The sequence below is a fragment of the Lepidochelys olivacea genome (genome assembly GCF_965140295.1).
Source record: "Lepidochelys olivacea isolate rLepOli2 genome assembly, chromosome: 2".
NCBI lineage: Eukaryota > Metazoa > Chordata > Testudines > Cheloniidae > Lepidochelys > Lepidochelys olivacea.
In genome coordinates this window covers 59,879,278-59,901,428 of record NC_140412.1, presented here as the reverse complement: position 1 = coordinate 59,901,428, position 22,151 = coordinate 59,879,278, and the positions used below count along the sequence as shown (strand labels likewise).

The following is a 22,151-nucleotide window of genomic DNA, read 5'->3' as shown; positions in this document are numbered from 1 at the left end:
AGACTTCTTTTGCTGCCTTATACTTTAGAACAGAGATGCTTCTGAGCTCTACCAGGAAATCCCCACCAGGTCACAGGGAAGCAAGGGTCTAGCAGCAGGTAAGCAGAGCAGAGTAGGAAGGTAAACTGGACTAGGGGTGGGATTGACCCTGCCCAGGAGTCCTAACTCAAGTCCCTTCCTTTCCTACACAGCATTCCCCAGCATCTTTCCCTGCAAGCCAGGAACCTGGTGAGTCCCCGGGGCTTGTCCATATGGGGACACTCAGGAAAGTTAAGATGAATTAACTAAAGCTGTGACGTTATAGGCATAAGTTAGAGCACATTTTAACCTCAGACTCATAGACTTTAAGGCCAGAAGGGACCATCATGATCATCTGACTGACCTCCTGCACATTGCAGGCCACAGAACCTCATCTACCCCCTCCTGTAATAGACCTCTAACCTCTGCCTGAGCTACTGAAGTCCTCAAATCATGATTTAAAGATTCAAGTTACAGAGAATCCACAATTTACAACTGCAAGTGACCCATGCCCCATGCAGCAGAGGAAGGTAAAAAACAACAACAACAACAACAACAACACAGGGTCTCTGCCAATCTGACCCGGGGAAAATTCCTTTCTGACCTCAAATATGGTGATCAGTTAGACCCTGAGCATGTGGGCAAGACCCCCCAGCCAGAAACCTGGGAAAGAATTCTCTATAGTAACTCAGAGCCCTCCCCACCTAATGTCCCATCACTGGCCACTGGAGATATTTGCTGCTAGCATACCATTGTATGCAGTCTCATCAGATCAACCCCTCCATAAACTTATCAAGCTCAGTCTTGAAGTCAGTTAAGTTTTTTGTCCCCACTGCTCCCCTTGGAAGGCTATTCCAGAACTTCACTTCTCTGATAGTTAGAAATCTTCAACTAATTTCAAGCCAACACCTGCTGATGGCCAGTTTATATCCATTTATTCTAGTGTCCACACTGGTGCTAACTCCTCTCCCTCCCTGATGCTTAGCCCTCTGATATATTTATAGACAGCAATCATATCTTCCCTCAGGCATCTTTTGATTAGGCTAAACAAGCCAAGCTCTCTGAGTCTCCTCTCATAAGGTAGGTTTTCCATTCCTCGGATCATTCTAGTAGCCCTTCTCTGCACCTGTTCCAGTTTGAATTCATCTTTCTTAAATATGGGAAACCAGAATTGCACTCAGTATTCCAGATGAGGTCTCACCAGTGCCTTGTATGACGACATTTCCTTATCTCTACCGGAAATACCTCATCTGATGCTCTCGTTCAGATGATCTTAAACCTCCTCAAACTACAGAAAACTATGGCCACTTTACTTCTGAATGACAGCATCCACGCAGAGGTTTAATGCACTTTAACTAATGCTATGAAGTTAATGTTCATGAATTAATTTGTCTTAAGTTTTCTGTCTGTCCCATGTAGACAAGCTCCAGAAGATGTAAAACACCTCTGGGCTTGTCAGAATTCTAAGGGTTAAGACTAAAAGCTTTACATGTACAGTATTTACTGTATCTTTTTCTTTTATCTTTAACCTCATTTCCTACTCGCAAAAGTCACTGCTTGATAAATTAAATATTTGGGTCCCTCACATTCTATCTCCTCCATCTTTTGATCCTTTGGGACTGCCATGACATAACAATGTAAAATTTGTGGCAACACAATCCTTTCTATAGGAACAGACTAGGTCATAGGCCTATAATGACAACTGCAGGGCCAAGCGGGAAGGGAAGCATGCACGCTGCCATTGAAGATATTCATGTTTCATTGAGGGTTTTCTCAGCTCACAGGAAAAACAGTAACACATTCTTCCATACGGATGCTGTGCCTGGGTCTCCGCATTGTGACAGGATCACAACAGTGTAGCCTTGGCACCACCTGTCCCTAACCCTTAAATCCTATGTCAGGTTTGTTGTCTTCTGTCTTTCTCATGGTGGCATGTTAATCTTTTTAACCTAATCTCTTATAATTCACATCCTACCAGAAGGATGACCGTAAGTAAGGCTGGAAATAGGTTTTCAAAGCTGTAAGTAATAGGTTTCAGAGAGGAGAGGCTCCCCTTTAAAGATTTAAAAGTTTGAAACTGAAGCAAAAAGTTTTTCAATAGTTGCAGCCAGGAGGTGAAAAGATGGTTTTGGTTAAGGAAGAGGACTGGGACTCGTAAGCTTTGGGCTCATTTCCTGTGCCTTGTGATGATCAATTTGTCAATGTTTATGAAGTTTCCTGATACGAGTGATGGAGACTACACAAGTACAATATCTATCTAAAAAGAGAGACAAGTTATTTTGGCTGATTAGTATGTGCAGTGAGGGAGAGACAATGTGGCCCACTGGTTAAAAGAGGGGACTACAAATCAGGTGAGCTGGGTTCTATTTCCTACAATGTATGCCAGCGGTTTACTTTGGGACATTGGATAAGCCACTTCACTCCTGCGTGCCTCATTTTTTCTTTTCAAAGCACTTTGAGGGTGTATCATGAAAGGTATTTTATAAATGCAAAGTACCTTGTGCATATTGAAAAAGTCAACTGTTACTGAAGGACACTAAGTCTTAAAACAATATTTGAAGATCTGTGCATATTTGCATATTTAATTACAATAGCAAATAGGAATTATCTGATAACCTTGTTTTTTAGGGGCTCATCAAAGATTTGTAATGAGCAGTTTTAGTCACACACATATAGATGTAATTAGCAACTATCTTAACTCCTTTGTAGCATTTTAAACATTGTCCTCAGATTATTTGAGGGACTCAAAAAGGTAAATATGAAAAACACCTAGATGTTGAAAAATGTAGTAATATTTATGATATAACCAAAATCTTTAATAAATTATTTCAATCCTAATAATATATCTAATCAAACGGTTTCTTTTTTTTATCATGGATTATTGAAATATTGCTCATATATCTAAAGTACAACATTTCTAGTTACATTCTGTTTTCATTTTCATGGAAAACTGTTCATATTTTGACATTTGTATAGTTTTAAACCTTAGATCAGCTTTATGGATATACTCTACAGTTCCTAGAACTGCCAGGATATTTTCTGTCTACATTGCTCCAGATTTGGAGCAGTCTGTGTTTTATCTAGTAACAGAAACAACAGAACTGTCTGAACACCTAATGCTACTCAGTAACAATAAATGATGCCTTATGAAAACCTTTTGTTTTAGAAAACAAGTCTTCTTTTCTCACTCACCTCCCATAATTGCTTAAACTGGAATTGCAGGCCACTTAATAGCGTATGGCTAAGATAATCATCATCACACTGAGGGGGAAAAATGGTAAAAAAGACACTTGAAATATTCTCCACTATTTGAGAAAGGTTTCTTGTCAGTTGCTGGGCTCAGTAGAAGTATATGTTTAAACACACTACCTAGAAGAATGCTATTTTTAGTACGGTGGTACACTTCAAAGCATTTCCTGTTCAGAAAGTGTTACACCAAAAATAAAAGGAGAAAAGTAACGGCTCTTTTTGCTTCAGAACATAAAGACTCCCCCTTACCCAGAAACCACTCCATTATGGGGTTGCTTTAAAACTTCCTGTGACACAGCACACTGAAATGAATAATTTAAAAATACACCATCCCTTTGGGGGGAAAGTCAAATAAACCTGCACAGTAGGTAACACAAGCACAAAGCTAGTTTTCATATAAAGGAGGAAGAAGAGGGGGAGGAAACAACACAGGAGGATGGAAGAATTTAGAACAAGAGTCTGTGTCCTAGTCTTGTATTAAATAGTTCCAGCTTTGATCTAAATTTAGGTAGTGAGTGTTTCCTGTGAGACACTGTTTTCCAAAGCTGAAAAGTTTTTGATGCTAAAATATTTTCAGTGATTTTATAAATTGGGTAAAGTGGTTATTTATATAGGGTACTGGCTTGCAGTTAGATAAATGCTTACATTATTCTAAACTCATCACCACTTCCTTTCCTGCTCAATGCTGGATTTCTCTTGGTTATTCTAGTCAAGGTTTCACAGAGTCTTAAATAAGGTTTTGAAATGATCTTTTAAAAAGAATTATCTTCGGAGATTCAGCATTCTTACAAAACAGCTACTGCCATTTAGGATATTTTTGACATCTCCTTATTTGCCACTCAGCTAAACTTCAGTATTGCTAGCTCATGATTTTTTCGTGAGTCTTGCAACATTTGGTGTTTTTCTTAGAGCCTCAGCTCTGGTAGTCATGTGACTGAGAATCTCCGCTTTCACTATTATTTTTTTAAAAAAAGAAGTGTCTAGCTCCTACGGCTGTGGAGAAGAGCTTGAAAACATGAATACTGTGGACTGAAAAACCAAAAGGCAAAAAAAAAAAAATTAAAAAAAAAATCCAAAATGTATTATTTTTAAAAGTCTCATGAGTTTTTGGGCCTTGGCATATTTTTGAACGCTTGGGATTGGCAATACTGAAACAAACTTCTTCACTAAAAGTTAGTATACTTACATATTTAAATTTAGTGGACGGATACATAGCACAAGTCTCTACGCAATTCCCTCTCCACAAAATATATGCATTCACCATTGAATATGAAACTGAAATTTTAATTAGTGGAAAGGACAGCAACTGGGAACCATGAAAGTAACCGACTGCCTCTTTTAAGAGCACCAAGCATAAACACTGAAATAATTCTTCTAGAGACTACCAGGTTGTATATTCTCATGCTAGTTGAAACTTGGAAGGCCAAACTGAGTTCTTCCTTACATCCCAGTGTAAATCTGACATAATTCCAGTGACCTCGGTGAATAACACCAGATTTCCACTGAGATAACTAAGAACAGAATTTGATTCAGTACATTTGAAATGGTTTATTGTTGTCAGTTTGGTTTTAACATTCTGTACATCCATGATTTTTCTAACCCAATGAAGTATTAAGTTCTCATTTAGAATCCAATTGCTCCCACTCTAGCTATATTTAAGGCATTACAGAATATTAGCTGTATAGAGAACTGTATTAACATCCAGGCCCGAGGATTAATCACTAAGGAAATCAGTATAATTTGGCTCAGTTTCCCTCCTGAAGGGTACAAAGGATTGAAAAATTATAGTTGCCCCTCAGGGATGGTAGCAGCTGTCAAGAGTTATCCAACCAAAAGAAATAAAGGCGGCTTAGAAAATGCTTAGTTGTATGTGCTCCGAACAGTGGGATGGTGCCCTGCTGTAATAGCATGTTTGGCTGCTGTGTTCCATGATTATTACCTTCTCTCTAGAACTGCCTATTGGTTAGAATCTGCTGACACAGCAGATGGTGTGCAGTGGTTTAGGGCTTAGGACATGTGGTCTATCCCCCAAAATCGGGGCGGAGGGGAAGGCGGGGAGGGGAAATGGTAGAATAGAATTCCCCACAAAAACAAGCAAACCATCAAGCAAACCCACACCTAAGAATCAAATTAAAAATGCACAATAAAAAAAGGAAAAAGACATGGGCTTGAGAGTCATGAAGGTCTACATAATTTCTTAACTGATCATGATTTACAGAGTAAGGATTGAGGCACAAAGCATTGCCAAGGGATTAATGACCAGCTGGGAGAGTTGATGGCACAGGTTGACGCTATGGATCATTAACCCCAGCTAGTCATTAATTCCCCAGGAAATGCCCTGTGACAGAGCTGTTATGGCAATAACCCATTTAAAAAATAAATAAATAAAACATATTAAAGGGGTTTACTTTTTGTGCAGTGTCATTATTTCCACAGAACAGCGAAAACAGAATGATTCTGACCGCCACTGCTGCTACCATACAGGATATTTCTGGGAAGTGAACTACGAACAGAAGCCAATCAAGTGTATCCTTCTGTTTTGTACAGACCCATCTAATTTACTCCCAGGCATTTTTATTCGGACTGAGTAGCACTCAGAAACCATGAGCAGAATCCGGCCCATTTCTGTGCTCGTGCTGTGCATACCCAGGAAGACACTTCTCAGTGCCCTGAGAAACTAAGAAAGGAACTTGGTGGTTGAATTTTAGAGCTTTATGAGTTTAAAAACTAATGGGGTTGAACAAGGAAAGTCCTTTTGTTTTGTGTCTCATCTACAGGTCCCATTAAGTATAAGCAACAGCAAGGCAAAGTCTGAATCAGTCCTGCAAACACATCTTTGGGAAAGCATTCATTCCAGATGTGAGAAGTATAAATAAGCATGTGCTAAGAATTAACCCAAGGTACCACGGCTTCCCCCTATTCTAAGTATAGATGAGATACCTTTTTAGCGCAGTGTCATTATTTCTGCAGAGCGCTTTAGGTATTAGACCACCTTAGCTATCAGTATGTGGTCAGTGTTTGCAAATGTTGACTTCTGAATGGTCACTCCTGTTCTCCAGCCGCATTCACACCACCGGTCTGTTCTCCCTAGAAGAATGATGATCACAACCTACTAACCCATTTTGGTAAATACCACCATTTGGAGCCAAGACTGGAACTTGAGGAAAAAATGCTTTACCTACTAATCTACCAACACTGTCAAGAGTCACACTCTCAATGGAGCTATGGAAAGGGTGGAGAGGAAAGAAATGCTAGATTAGAACATCTGATTTACACAGAAACATCACCCTTGTAAGAATGAATTATCAAATTTATCCGAGACACTTCTTACCTGTTCATTAGGCTCAAAGTTTATCTCCTCCTTTTCTGTCTTCATAGCTATTAACTTTGTGCTACTGGAAGGGTCTGTTTTACTGTCCAACCGCTCCAGTTTTGGGGTTACGTCCGGTAAACCAATATCTTTAGTATCATCTTTATCTAGCAAGTAACGAAGTAGTGCATTTTCTTTCTTCTTGGGACTCACTGGTTCCTGTTTAACAGTCACCTCTGAACCAGGAGCTGTGCTATTGGACTCCTGGTTCAGCTCTTTGCCTGTGGCCTCTGCTGTAAGCTTGGCCAAGTCTACAGGAGAACTGCTGTCCTGCAAGAGTCTGTGCAAAATTTTATGCTTCTCCTTGAGCGAGGTTCCATGTGCTGAACCAGAACCAGATAAGCCTCCAGTGGAGTCCTTGTTAGCATCTCCCATAGAATTTGACAAGGGTGAAGGCTCCATCTGATCAGATTTGGTGGTCAGCAGCTGTAAGAGCTTTGTCTGGCTTTTGCCATCATGCAGTCTGTTCTGTCCATCAGGCCGCTCACCACTGATAACCTGGGGCACATTGTTATCATTACTGTCTTTCTGTTCTCCTGAATGGCAGCTGCTCTCTGTTTGTCCAGTTGTACCTTCTGATTGCTCCCCATAAAGTCCAAAACAGTCTTTAGAGTCCAGGCTTCCCATTTTGCTCAGCTGGGGAGGATTCATAGTAACAGGGGAATTTTGTAAATTACCCATTTTTAGGTCAGGTGAAGCCAACGATGACCCTAGAGAAACTCCATGACCCTCACTGAGGGCTTGAAGTGCATTTAGGGAACTGTTGGTGTAACTATGGCTATTTCCTGTGCTGCTGCAAACTCCCACAGGTGAATGCAAGCTTCCTGCAGGAGAAAACTGACTGGGTGGAATTCGAGGACTTCCTGCTACTCCAGGACTCACACGATGCCTTGGGGAAAGCATAGAGTTTGGCTGCCCTGGGTTCATACCAGGGCTGCTTTGTGAGGGACTATTCATTTTTAGTGCATAGTTACTACCCTGAGGAGTGGATGCTTGTATGCTTGACACATGGTTCATTCCCCCTGAACCACTAAACCTGCCTGCTGGCATGCCCATTTGTTCCTTTGGGCCATTTATGGCAAAATTTATATTGCTACTGATGGTCATATCCTGACCTGGGTTCCCACTGCACATGGCCTGATGGGCAGGGCTGCTGGAGCTAATTGGGTTCAATGTCTTCCCCATTGCTTGTCCAGTCAAATCCTGATTCATTCCACAGACATTTTGCTCTCTGTACCATAAAGGGAAAAAACAACAGTCTATTAGCTAAAACAAAAGAGATCTTACAAGTTGCGATTACAATTTAAAGTCTCTTTTAAAAATATGAGAGCAGACCTGCAATTAAAAATCAAGATATTGCTTCTGACAAAAGCCATCTGCAATTACCAGCATGGCTACACATGCACAGTTTTCAATGAACGCCTACAGTACGTTTTTCAGTAGCTTATTAATACATGTGTGGTTTAAAAGAAAAAAAATTACACTTCTCTTAAATTACAAACAGTAGATAGGTTACAATTACAATCTCTTCCCTCCATACAGAATGAGTTACCTTCCATAACTGAGGGAGGTTTCAACTTCTTAATTTTACCTCCTTAAAAAAATGTCCTATAAATACAGCTTTATAGGATAGCTGTGGCCAGATGTTCACCAGAATTTTGAACTTCTGTGAAGAAGCCCTGCTATAGGCTTGGAGCTTCTGTGGTGTTTGCCCGCTAGGCTCCCAATGAAAAGCAAGTTTAAAAAGTCACATCACTGAGCTGCCAGAAATGTCTAAGCTGCTCCAAGCATGGGAGCCAAGAAAACTACCGGAAAAAGTTCAGAATGAGAAGAGTGTGCCACCATTCTGGTTCTGGACAGATCTTTCATGTGCAAGGTGAAACTCATATCACGGAAGAGGGTAGAAAAAAGCAGCAGACAGAGAGGAAGAAAACTTGGAAAAAGCTCTTTAAAGAACATCTAAGTAAAATGTAGACTTTAATTATATTCTGTGAGAATGCAAGGTTTTTGTGCTTCTGTTGTAAAAATTAAGCTTGTTAAATCAGACATTTTTTCAAGTTCTCAGAGCTTTAAAGGGACACTGTCAGGTAGTTTAGATCAAAAATCTAGATTCGGAGGGGGAAAAAACACCAGCAAAAAACAACAACAACAACAACAACAACAAAAACCACCTGGGTTTTCAAGAACAAATATTAATGGAAGTGTGTTCATGAACTTTTTAGTTTAACATATAAGCATTTTTGTTTGGATTTAAACATTCCTTTGCAGCATTTGCTCAGTGAAGAACTTCAGCCAAACATTCAAACCTTGCAGTGCTGGCGCATGAGAACCAGGAAGAGAAGCTGACTACAAACCAACCCTTAGCTATTTTTATTAGCTAAGTGGAAGTAAACAACATAAATAGTAAAAGTTGAAAGTATATTTAAAATCCATCTTGCTCTACCAAAATGTATAATTTTTGACCTGACAATTCTTCCTTAATTTACAACTTTGGCAGACACTCATGAAATACTAATCCAAACAAAACACGTTTCAAGTTGTTAAATAGCAGCTTTCAGTGAGGTGAGTGCAATTCCAAAATCCATAATTGCCGTAAAATTGTTTCAGTTTGAATTAGATTTATAGGTGTATTCTTCTCCCTAAACACGTAGAAACGTAGATATGCAGTGAAACAGCATAGTAATGAAAAACCCTGAGTAAAGGTTGTACATGGAATATGACACAATATACAAGTACCTTTAATGACCTAATTCATAATTTATTTTTGAAGTGATAGGGTCAGTGATTATTTACTCTTGAATTCAATACTGTTGACTTGTCTCTCACTTTTTGGAGGCAATGCTCTCGAATTAGGGTGCCATATATTAATGTATTTTGCATCAGAGCATACGGTTGTGAAATCATTACTCGAAGCACTAACATGATCAGGTGATTTGATTGCCAGTCTTGCAAAGTGACATATTTTGTGCACCCAAAGCATGCTCTAATAGTCACATGGCAGTCTTTCACACACAGCTATGCCCAGGACCATGACACACCCAGAACTATAGGAATTTACCTCTGATGTTTTTAACAGGTAGTCGTGTCATGGCAAAGCAAGGCAAGCCAAATTTCTGGTTTCTATCACGCAAAATGCACAGGGAACTAAAATACTAAAATTAAAAGCATGAGCTCAAGATAGATTTTGTGATATTTAACAAGAGTCCTAGAGGCGAAAATCCAGCATGCTATTTGCCTAGCTATTGAGGACAGTCTGTTACTGCTGTAAGAGCTGATCTAAACAACTTTTATTTTGCTTTAATGGTACCAGTGGTAGACCAGCTGAAATGTCAATCAGTCTAAACAATCTGTACAATACAATACAATTCTGTACCCTCACTATGTCTATGCCCAGGGTGGGGAAGTAAGGAAAAAGGCTTATTAAAAATAACAAATATTACCTGTGAAGCATATGCAAGGATATTACAAGCTGAGGTTCACTAGTAGTCTGAGAACGGATGAGCTTGCTCTTCGTTTGGGCAGCAACTATAGTGCCATCAGACAAGGAAAATCGATAGACAGAACTGAATGCTAGTCCCTGCCTCAGCACTGTAAATAAGCAAACACCATAATTAATGAGGAACCATAATATAAGTAGATTACACACATAAAACCTAAATCCATCAGTAATGGCTGCTTGGGTGCCTTCTGATGGTGCAACAGGAGTTGTGTGATTCACTTTACACAAGAAGTAAGGGCTGTTAAAGAAAACACGATGTTTTGAAGATTTTAAACACTGAGGTGCATGATGTAAAGTATATACAGTAAAGAAACGAGCATGTGCTGTAGAGCGATCACATCAAGAGGGCAGTTGAAATAACAAATCTGCAATATACCTGAGAGAGAGAATCCACAAAAGCAATAAAATTAGAACTTGGGAACACAATGCATTTCAGTGGAGGAGAGGCCCAGAAGCCAATTCCTCCTTTGAGTTAGCAGATATGCAATATCTTTTCTTTAAATATTTATCTAATTCCTTTTGCTGCTCTTAGAATTTTCCCCCCATGCATATCACCTATTCCCCATGAAGACATCTTATGTAAATGTCATTGCTGTCTAGCCCTTTAGTTATCATAAGTCCACCTTTTTTTTTGTTCCTTGTTCCAATAGTCTGTAACAGCTATCCTCTCTGTTCCCTTAAAAAAATGCAAAAGCATCTCTAAAAGGGACACTTATCTGAATGTGGAAAAATTGGAAAGAGTCCAGCGGAGGGCAACAAAAATTATTAGGGGACTGGAACACATGACTTATGAGGAGAGGCTGAGGGAACTTGGATTGTTTAGTCTGTGGAAGAGAAGAATGAGGGGGGATTTGATAGGTGCTTTCAACTACCTGAAAGGGGGTTCCAAAGAGGATGGATCTAGACTGTTCTCAGTGGTAGCAGATGACAGAACAAGGAGTAATGGTCTCAAGTTGCAGTGGGGGAGGTTTAGGTTGGATATTAGGAAAAACTTTTTCACTAGGAGGGTGGTGAAACACTGGAATGCGTTACCTAGGGAGGTGGTGGAATCTCCTTCCTTAGAAGTTTTTAAGGTCAGGTTTGACAAAACCCTGGCTGGGATGATTTAGTTAGGGATTGGTCCTGCTTTGAGCAGGGGGTTGGACTAGATGACCTCCTGAGGTCCCTTCCAACCCTGATATTCTATGATTCTATGATAAAAAAGCAAATATTAAAAAACCCCCAAAACACATGATGAAACTTCTTATACAAGTTATTAAAATGCTTATTAAAATTAGAGAGGCGTCTAAGACACACTTTCCCAATGTTGGGGTTGTTTGGATTCAGGATTTTGGTTTGATCTATTACATAGAGGTATGCCAGGGCTCTTACGTTTGGATCTAGATCCGAATGTCACCAAATTCAGCTTTGTGGCTCCCAGTCTCTACTTGTGACCCATCTCTAATTAAAATTGAAATATTTTTTAAAAAAGCAAAATCTCAGCATTGATGCAGTTCACTTACATTTTTGCCCTCATATAGTGTAACTAGATCAACCACTCTCAATTTCTGATTTTCATGCACAATCTCAAAGCTGTTATGCTTCAGTAGCAAATGTTATCGGGAATGTTTAAATGCCTTCCCCTAACTGATTATTTCCCCAGGAATTAAAAAAAAAAAAAAAAAAAAAAAAGTTTCTGTATCAGGTACCATCAAACATATTAGCTAAACAGCAACTAGACTAGATTTTGGAACTAAATCCTGACAGCGTCTCTTTAATTTCCCCTCTCTCTCTCTCTCTCTCACACAAACACGTTTTCTGTGCATTTTTATTATTATTAATAGTATCTTCCAATCCCTGAATTGCTGTTTTCTTTTTGCGTGCTTTTTAATTTTCCCTGTCATAAAAAAATGATTAGCACCAAGCACAGTTTTCCAAGTGTGGCTTTATTACTCCCTTATACCGTGCTAGAAGAGTTTCTTCACACTTGTAATACTGGTATGATTGGTTTCCTTCCCTGCCCCCACACTGTTCTTACATAGTGTGCTGCAAGGTTTGAAAGGATTATTTTGGCAGTGAGAAAACAGGAAACACAAGTTAGACAACCAGAAGAGCTTTGGCAGAGTAAAAATGTAAAGAAAAACAAAAACCAACAACTATGAAACAATGCAAAGCAGAATTTCACTGCAAGGTATGTCATTGTTTAAATTTAACCTTTGGACACCACAAAGTTCAGTGCTCTCAGCCTTAGCAGCACAGGCACACACCACATCAGGAAATTCCAACACTTCATGCCAGCAGGATAGATGTGAAATCGCTACTTAAATCATTTTTTGAACTAATGCTTTAAGCAAACAAGAATGTTTCCGTAGTCTTCTTCCGGAAATGCCTTGTTTCTCGCTTCAGCCAATAAAAAGAGAGCGCATTTCAACCAAACCAGCCACACTTTGCATTTGTCACTGAGAATCAGTTTGAAAGACTTTCATTTTTGATTCTATATCCACAGTTCCTGTTTTCTGACAATGACCCAAAGTTGTATCTGGTCTGAGCGTTCTCCAGATATGCCCTCTTTTGTTCCGTCCCCAAACTTCGGCAAAGCTGTGACTCTATAGATTTCATCAGGTCACAGCTTTGTGAAACAACATGCCTGTTGTCTATGTGGCCATGCAGACTGCTATATAAGTATAGGCTATGTTTAAATCTTGTTCAACAAATTTGAAGCCAGATTCTGATGACCTTACATGTGGGAGTACTTTGCTCCACAATCAGCTAGTCAGCATAAGTAATCAGTATTTAGCTCACGGTTAGAGCTAGTATAGATGATGTCTGAATAAAAAAATTAAATCACCTCACCCTAACACACACCATGGGAGACCTTCCATTACCTTCCACTATCCTGCACCCTACCTCCCTTGTTATCTATGTTCTTGACTGCTAGGGCAGTGTTCTAGAATACCTACCAGCTGGTGGTCTGCCTTCAATGTAGTACAACACGCTACAGCTTACACTAGCCATCAGTGCTGCAGCTTCAACAGATCACAGCGAAGTTTTCTTGTAGTGAATTTTGACAGTGAATATCCATTTTTTGTAGAGAAGTAGAATTAGGGCCTTGAATGATCTCAGTGCACTGTAACGTGTACGTTGATAGTATGGTGAAATATTGTGTAATGAAAGTTTTCGGTAACCCTCTCTAAGACAGCTGCAATGATTTGAACATTTAAGCACAGATGGCTGATGAGTTACAAGCATATCACAAAGCACCCCTTTAATGTGTCAGAGTACTAACAAGAATGGTAAGGTTGAGACAGAAAAGTGGTGCAAGATCTCCCCAGAGATAAGTTTTCTTTACTGTTCATTGGAGATATTGGTTTAGAGGGAGGCTCTCAACATCCCTTAATCGTCCCACGTGGATGTAATGTAAAGAGAGCATGACCAATCCCCAAAGCAACACAGTTTAAATACAGAAAACACTGAAATATAAACCTAACCTTCCTGATGATGCCTCTTGGCAAAAGATATCTCTCCCTCATGCTGTGCATGGAATCTTTGAATGCATCTTCTCACCAAATCCTCCCAGCCAGGTTTCATGGCTGCTCGCATGGTGCTAGTGTCTAGTGAAGTTATCTTGCCTGGGTTAAATAAAACAGTTGTTAGTGATTCTCTTAAAAAACACAAACCAAAAATCCCCAACTTCCCAAAACTCTGTTTTCACAATACCTTGCAGATCCTGGCGAGTAGAAAAACTCTCTGATGAGGGAGGAACTGGCCTTTCCTTCATTGGAATTCTTCTTGCCACACAAATCAAGCAAGACTGCAAATCTTAAATGAAACAATATTACGTCAGTATTTTCTTAAGCAGGGAAACCAATGCAGGGAAAGATTTTTTTTTTTAAAAGAAATAAGTCTTTCGTTACATTTTTGGGTTAAACCTAATACGTTTAGTACTCATGAAAGCAAGAGATGGATAGCACTGCTATGGTCTATGTTGTCCTCGCCTACACTGAAAGTCACAGACTGGGAGGGTTTTCTGCAAGAAAATCTCTGTGAGGATTCCTTTGTGGATATTACCCTATATCAGCCATAACATTACATTCAGGTAGATTCCTCTCTTACATTTTCTTAGTCTTGAGAAGAGCCTATGTTCATAACTGATAGCACATGCAATAAACTGTTACATTTATTTGCATGTGTATGTTTTTAGCTGTAGCTGCACAGGTTAGAAAATATTTAACAGAAAACAACATATTGCACGTATAGAGAACACAATTCTTGAACATTTATATAACTTTGCAATTTCCAAACCACATTCCTTCAAACATGTCTAGAGTACTTGTGCTTCTTGAGGAGAAAATTTCACAATTAGCCACTCTGAGTACTCAATATGCATCTGAAAATTTTTTTACTGATGGAGTAAATAATGAAGGAAATGCTGAACCACAACAGTCTTCACATTCTGATAACTCAAAAATTGCCTAACAAAATTTTGCTGTCAATGGGCCAAATTCCTCTTACAATTACACTGATGTAAGTCCAGTGCATGAAATACGTGAGGTTACTCCAAATTTATATTGGTATGTCTGAACAAATTGTGTGCAGGCCAGCCTATGTAATGCAAATTAAGAGGAAAGTTACACAGTTTAAAGGAAAAGGGAAAGCTTGTATATCTTCTGTTCCCTGCTTTGGAGAAACCACTTTATCTTGATTTCACCGTAGTTACTGATCTATAATTTTTGGGGTAAGCCTGGAAGGAGAAGGTCAAGACACCATTAAAATAAGCAAAATAAAAGTATGCACCATTTACCTTCACCATCTTCCTTGATGGACTTTGGTTGAGAAACAGCAAAGCACTGCATAGTTTCATACTTCTGATGTGCTTCCTGGTTATCAGGGCCTTCTTCAGCATCAGTTAAAGGTTTTACCAGCATCCGACAATTAAATGTATGGCTGTTGCGCCTAGGGGCTTCACCAGACCAAGGTCCCCCATTCACTAAGCAAAGCAAAGTTCATATAATAAGATTAGTCTCAGAAGTAGTCATTCCTACCAGCATCCAAAGTTCACATGTAAAAAGAGAATTAATTATGGTGCTTTATAAACTGGGGGAAACACTCATTTAATAAACAATACAATTTTGATATTAGAGTCCTATCCAGCTGGTGCAAAGTAATTTCATCCTCGTCACTTAAATGGATCACAGTCCCTAGTTTGTTCAGCCACCTTGTCTTTCCTTAGTTAAGCAGCTTAAAAAGAGAACAAACAGAAAGGCAGTACAAAGTTCTAAATACCTGCACCCAAAAAAGAGATGGAGCACCCTGATCAACTGTCTAACACTGCCATCAGTACTGGACAGATTATGTTAACTCTATCTTCCAACAGCCTGGAAGAAAGTGTGTGCAGTAAAGTAATGTGTTTGCCAATACAAATCTGGGAGTGCGTTGGTTAATACAAAAGAGAAGGGCAAGATCATTCAAAATGTATTGCACAGAGTAGGAACATTGGCAGATAAAGAGTTAACATGCAGTGTACATAAACGTGAGGCAAGGAGGCTAGAGACAAATTAAAATAAGTACCCTCAGCTACGATGTAGAACACCGTAGGAGGATGACCTGGGTCCAATAGTGGATAAAACTAAAACCTTTTCCAGAGTGCTTAAGAGAAGTAAAAAAGGAAACAAAATCCTTGGATGCATAAATATAGGTACTGAACAAAAGTCAGAGCAAATTATTCTAACAGTGCATAAGGTACTAAGGAGGCCATATTTAGAATACCATGCACAGTCCTGCTCAGCTATTTGTAAAAAGTAATAAATAAATGGAAAATGTACAGGAGAGGCTGATAAGAACAATTCAGTGACTTACATTTCTTAGCCATTCAAAAATGCTTCATAATTTTCTATTCTTTAATATTTATTTTTTAAAAGAAGTTATGAGGATCTCACTGACATATAACAATGTTTCAATGAACAAAAATGACATAATACTGTTCAAACTATTGTGAACAAATGTACATGCAAGAAAGGTAGTACCAAAAAAGGTAAGATATAAGAAATAAGCAGAAATAAAGTATAAATGAACATAGCAATACAAACAGTTCTTAAAAAGAAACGGGATAAACATTTGGGAAAATAAAAATAAGAATGAAATAAAACATCTAACGACAAGGCAGTTTCTGTCCTTATATTGTAAAATGTCCTCTCTTCCTTGTAGTTATGAATCATTTCTTAGAATAACCAGTTTACATGTGGGAAGTGGGGGAAAACTCACACAGATAATGTTATCTGTGTTTGTAAGGATTCACTATAAAGACCTTGCAGCAATGTCAGTCATACATCTGCCAGTTACTATGAGCAGGTTTGAAGAAAAACTGAAACCCAAAAGAAGAGACAAAAGGAGGCTGATTTTGAGAAATAATCATTTGTTACATAGCCTTTAGGCATAAACACAATAAACACAGTACATCTGACATGGACTTTAGCTTAAGTAACTGAATGCTATTAAGTGAAGCAATGAAAACATTGACTTAAGAAACCAAAGATAAATATAAATGAGCAATGGCAAATTTTTGTGGGAAATGAATATACCTAAAGATTTTGGCAGCAGGTTTCTGACAAATTCATTGTGGTCCCCTACATGCAGGATGCTGTATACACTTGTGTTCATCAGCTCTTCTTGGTTGTACCTTAGGTATTGTGTCACATTCTCAGAAACAAACACAATGTTACCTTCCAGGTTCACTACAAAGAAGAACCCATCGAGGGCCTAGAAGAAAAACATGAAGAGAAAAGCCATAATCTGATTAACAAAAGATATAAGGAAACAATAACCTCTTTTAGAGGACAGATGTCTCTTCTCCCCCTCCCTTCTCCCCCAGCTAGCTTGTACTGAATGATGAGAAGCATATGAAGTTCCATGTAGTAGATCAAATTTTACTCAAGATATAATACTAACAAACTGAAAAGGGTTGAAAGATGTAGATTTCATATCAACAGTGTTGTGAAACCAGTACATAAAGGCAGAAAGAAAAAAAATGTATTTTTGAAAGTCTACTGTGACAGCCAAGTTACTGGACTTTTTAAAAACTATTTGCTGACTTCCTTTTAAAATGTATGCTGAATATTATATTTTTGTTTCTCCCCTAACCAGGAGAAAACAAAAGTTCAGTCTCAGTAAGAAGTTCTCATGCAAAGATAAAAGCATTAGTTTGTTGCCTAGCAATGACTGTTCTTATGATGCAAGCATGATTGTGCATAAATGCCTAGGAATAACTCAGAGCCTTCCTCTCTGTTTAATTTTATGACATATACACAGACCGGGGACAAAGATTTAAATTCAAACCATGAAATCCATTGGATTCAAGCATTCAATTGCCAGCTCAGCCCACATGAACCTTCTGCCACTTTGCCTGATATACTGACTCTTCAGAAGGCTGCTCTGAAAAAAAATGTTTAACTTCCATTTTGATTTGGAAATGCAAGAAGGTAATTTTGTACCTATAATCAGAGGAACAAACCACTGACAGGACAACAGGGTTACCCATGATTTTTTAGAAATAAAAGTTAGTGGATCCACACTACTGATAAGCCTAAATACAGCACAAGGAGGAGTTGTCACAGCACTGTACATTGGCACGTGATAGAATGGCTAAATCTTCTATAATACACAACCTGTAATATCTTTAATATGCTGTCGTATCATACCTAGGTTGTCGATGTGTATTACAAATACAACACAGCACTGAGCGGTTAGCAGGTCCATATTTTAAAAATATATGTAAAAAATCTGGCCATGGACCCTATTGCATATCAAAAGGAAATCGCTTGTTTTATTATTTATATTACAGTAGTGCCCACAATATGCTTGATGTTGCACAGATATACTGTATACAAAGACACAATTCAGGCCCCAAAGAGCATACAATATAAAAACACAGAAAAAACCCCCCAGAAGATGGGCAAAAGAAGGCAAAACATACAAGCAGAGCATTCAAGATAATGACTGGCAAATGTCTTGTTTATTCCCTTTTTAAATTATATATAATAAAAGTAAGATATATACATATATACACACATTTATCATCTCACTGCTTTTGAATGTAGAAATTTTAGGTGCTTGTTTGTTCTGTCAATTGTCAGAATTTTTAATCCTTATGCTTTGTTTGTTTTTGCATTGTGTACACTGCCTTTTCTGTTTCTAATTATTTTAACCCTTGCCTATTTGTGAAGGCTTGCCTCTTTTCTATATATTTTCATAACAGTTGCATAGTTATTTATTTGTAAACTATACCTTTTAAAAAGTTTTAATTTATTTAGGCCCCAATTCTAATGGCAAATCTCCTATTGACATCTCTGGTGCAGATCAATGTCTTTTTGTATCTATGCACGATGGGGAGACTTTCAAAGACACAAATTGCAGGTAGATGTCTAATAGGGTCTTTAGCATCTCACCCCTCAACTTATATGGTCCACAACCTAAAGCCTCCTATTATAGCAACCTCCTTGGTGGGGGAGCACTCCAGGCAACTTCTTCACTGCTATTTCTTGAGCTGACTAGAGGGATCGGTAAGTAGTAGCATGAGTCTATGTAGTGATTATGGCTTATCTATAGCATTCTCATCTCCTAATGTTCAGAAGCAAAAGGCAAAATCAGTTTACTTTTAGGGTAACTGCTAGACTGTCAAACCAGCTTATGGCAACAAATTATTTAAAACTTATAGAGGTTTCTACTTTGTAATGCTGATTTCTTATCTCTTCCCCAGATATACTGCACCATGACAGACTGTTGGAACAATAACGTAATCTTGCACCCCTCCCTTCAGGGCTCTTGCTCTGACAGGGGCAACGAGGTTGGCAGAGAGAATAAGAGAACAGAAATTCTTTTAGAGGACATATTGGAAAAGAAAACAAAGTTTTGTTCTTTGGGTTGCTGCGGACTATTGTCTTACTCTCTTTTGCGCACACACTCCCCTGCCTTAAACAGGAAATTTGTGAAAATCCCATCAGAACTAGCAAATGATGATGAATTCTATTTACTTTCTTCAACAGGAAACACTTGCAAGTATGAAGACACCCCTCCAATTAAATTGTTTAATAGAAAAGAGAATTACATTTCTAAATCAGATAACTAGTATGCAGTCAGTTGGCTTTGCCATTATTTTCCTTACTTCATAAAGAGAAAAAAGTGGACTCATCAAGCCTATGAGACTTTTAAAGAGATGAAAACACTTAATTGCATTTCCTTACAAAGATAAAGATACACAGAATACATTTGTGGTCTTTTCACAGAGAATGCACAATAACTTTGCGACCTTTTAAGTATCTGTTGTGCAAAGGCTTGAGTTTATTAATATCATTTCTTAATTTTTTACTGTCAATGCAGAACGGTTTCACGGTAGAGGAGAAAAATAAATTAAATCCTAACAAAGTAACACGAGGATATAACCTGTGATTTTAAATACCCTGCGTGCTGCAATAGCTAAGCACAATAGGGTGAGATAGGGATAATTTTTTAGCCTTAAATTTCGTGTGTGTGATTAAATCAGATCTTTATGATCAATTAACATTTACATGAAGACTGGAATTACTACACTGCCATGTATGAGCTCTGAGGTTTAACTTTGCTTGTTAGCAAAAACAGCAACATTCAGTTCAGTGAGCAAGTGTAATAAATATTAATTAAAGTTTTCATCTTATGAGTGTAATGCACTAGTTATTCAGGGGACAACTTCTTCAGTCTGTCTAATCTGTCTAACCTATCTAGTGCTCTGCCTGATAGTTGAGAATTTTTCAGTTCCGTAATTCCATATACAGCTCAGGAAACAGTGTCAGATTTCTGTGTTTTTTTTATCTAATGAGTCATGGACAGTAATTCAAATATTTATCATTGGTATATTTATTAGGGTTTATAGTTTGGCTGATGCTACATTTTGGGAATAATGGGGTAATTCATATATCTGTCAAACTTGGTTCCTCTAGCTAGACTCAGGGCTTTTTGTTTAGTTTTGTCTAAACCAACATTTATTCCTCCTTACAGATAAAGATCACTGTCAGAATGGGTATTAAGTGTTTGTAACAGAACTTAAACATATAAAACATCAGTGACAGAGAGTAAATGACAGTAGTTAAATACGCTAGCGTCCTAGATGGCATGTATGCGCTATAGATAACAATGATATCAAGGGTGTTTTAAGAGTTAAGGTTTCAACTATTCAGCCTCTTCTGATATCAATGGAAGTCACACAGTTAAAGTCATGCAGAATTCTTTGCGAAGCTAATCAAAAGATTTATCCTGAAGAATTCCCATAGATGTGTGTTTTTGTAATCAGGAGGTGAAACAAGCATGTTACCTATGCAGAAATGGCAAAAGTAATTAAGATAATGTGTAGCAATGATGCATAATTTTAGAGAAATACTCCCCCACCCAGCCCACATGTATACGTTTTGTAAGTCAATGAGAGCATACGCATGAGTTTACCAAATCTCCATATTTCAGAATGGCACACAAAATTAGGACATTTCATAAAATGGAACTCAAGAAATATCCATGACTACAGTGGTTAAATATATAATATGATGCTACTGTTCTAAACCTGCTCCCCTGGAAATCAATGTTTTGTCACTGAATTAAATTCAATAGGATCAGCAGCATGCTCTGTATTTGTGATATGGAATGGCATCTTAAGTAGCAAAGATGGCTGTTTTATCGAAGTGATAACATTTGATCATGCCTTTAAGAGTGAGTTCCAATTTGATTTTTTCACTCCATGACATTCATCTTGATATTATATGTAGCGGAATTAACTCCAATGTAAAGAAAACGTTGGGCACTTACCTCAAGCATCATTGGTCCAAGTGCATCCTTGTCGATGACACTCTGACCTGTAGATGATACATCCGCTTTTTGTACTTCATCTTCATTGGCCGCTGCTGCTTTTTCTGCATTAAAGAGAACTATGCATTAAATGACAGAACAGAGCTCTTAAAAAGGTATTATCATTTTTCAAGTCCACAATAGTTTGTGACAGATACCAAGCAAACCACTACGACTGAGATTAAAGAAGCCTCCATCGTGATATGGGGAAGCAAGGCTAGCGGGTTAACTTTTCAACTCTAGAACTGTAGGCTCAAATCCTTCTTTAGGATAGCAATGAAATAGTGGTTTCATCCTGGTCCCTAGCAGTTAATTGACTAAATTACAGAGCACATACACACTGTCTGGCATGACAGGCACTCTCTGCTTATAAAGAGGTGGACAGCTGACTGGAAGACCTGGCAAAGCACCTGTCTCGTTATCCTTGCACTATCTTTTCGTGAGCACTACATTTAAAAAAAAACACCAGAAGCTAACAACATTAGACGGATCCGGAGTTCATGCATAAGTGAAAGAGTTTTTGCACTCCCATTTCCACACCACACAATTATTATCGTTTATCATTTTAAATTCACATTGTATTATTCACACTATAGTGTTTTTCCCCACTGTCACTTATGCATATTTACCAATATGCACATAAAATAGATATAATTTCAAGAGCGCTGCATGAAAATTAAATGATAAACAACAGAAGCAAACAAAAATAACTTTCTGGGAGCATACCACCACCTGTGCTAATGTTTCAATTGTACGGATCTGAACAATTTGCAACCTTGTTCGTGCTCCATGCTGTAGTACTGATTAAACAGCCAAACCAGAATTTTGCCTCAAAATATCTTATAAATCAAATTAATTTAGCAAATCTGCACTCTGAATCATGCCAATCCATATTAATTATTCTGTATTTTTTTAAATTTTTGTCTTGGAGTTTAAACGGGAACATTAGCAGAAAAAAATGCTACCTAAAATTAATGCAACATCTGATCACTGCATTATGTTAATAGTCTTCAATTCAAAATACATTTTTAGTGACCGCCCAATAAAACACAAGATCTAAAAGGTAACCCAGAGTGACAACAGACTCCTAAAAATGCTTGGATTCACTATTCAAAGGAAATGGTGTAATATTTAGTCTATTGCTACATATCAGAAAATCTGAATAAAAATGTT

At 38.1% G+C, this 22,151-nt stretch overlaps 1 protein-coding gene across 5 annotated transcripts in view; it reads right to left on the bottom strand.

Moving 5' to 3' along the window:
- The window catches only part of NCOA2 (nuclear receptor coactivator 2), a 257,624-nt gene that overhangs the window by 39,671 nt on the left and 195,802 nt on the right, over positions 1-22,151 (bottom strand). For all 5 annotated transcript variants that reach the window (XM_084620245.1, XM_084620246.1, XM_084620247.1 and 2 more), the window contains 7 exons: positions 20,940-21,043; positions 16,694-16,871; positions 14,917-15,102; positions 13,833-13,934; positions 13,604-13,744; positions 10,078-10,225; positions 6,599-7,868 (listed from right to left, as the gene is read on the bottom strand). In XM_084620245.1, the coding sequence (XP_084476371.1) occupies positions 6,599-7,868; positions 10,078-10,225; positions 13,604-13,744; positions 13,833-13,934; positions 14,917-15,102; positions 16,694-16,871; positions 20,940-21,043 (2,129 nt within the window). The remainder of the gene's footprint in view (positions 1-6,598; positions 7,869-10,077; positions 10,226-13,603; positions 13,745-13,832; positions 13,935-14,916; positions 15,103-16,693; positions 16,872-20,939; positions 21,044-22,151) is intronic.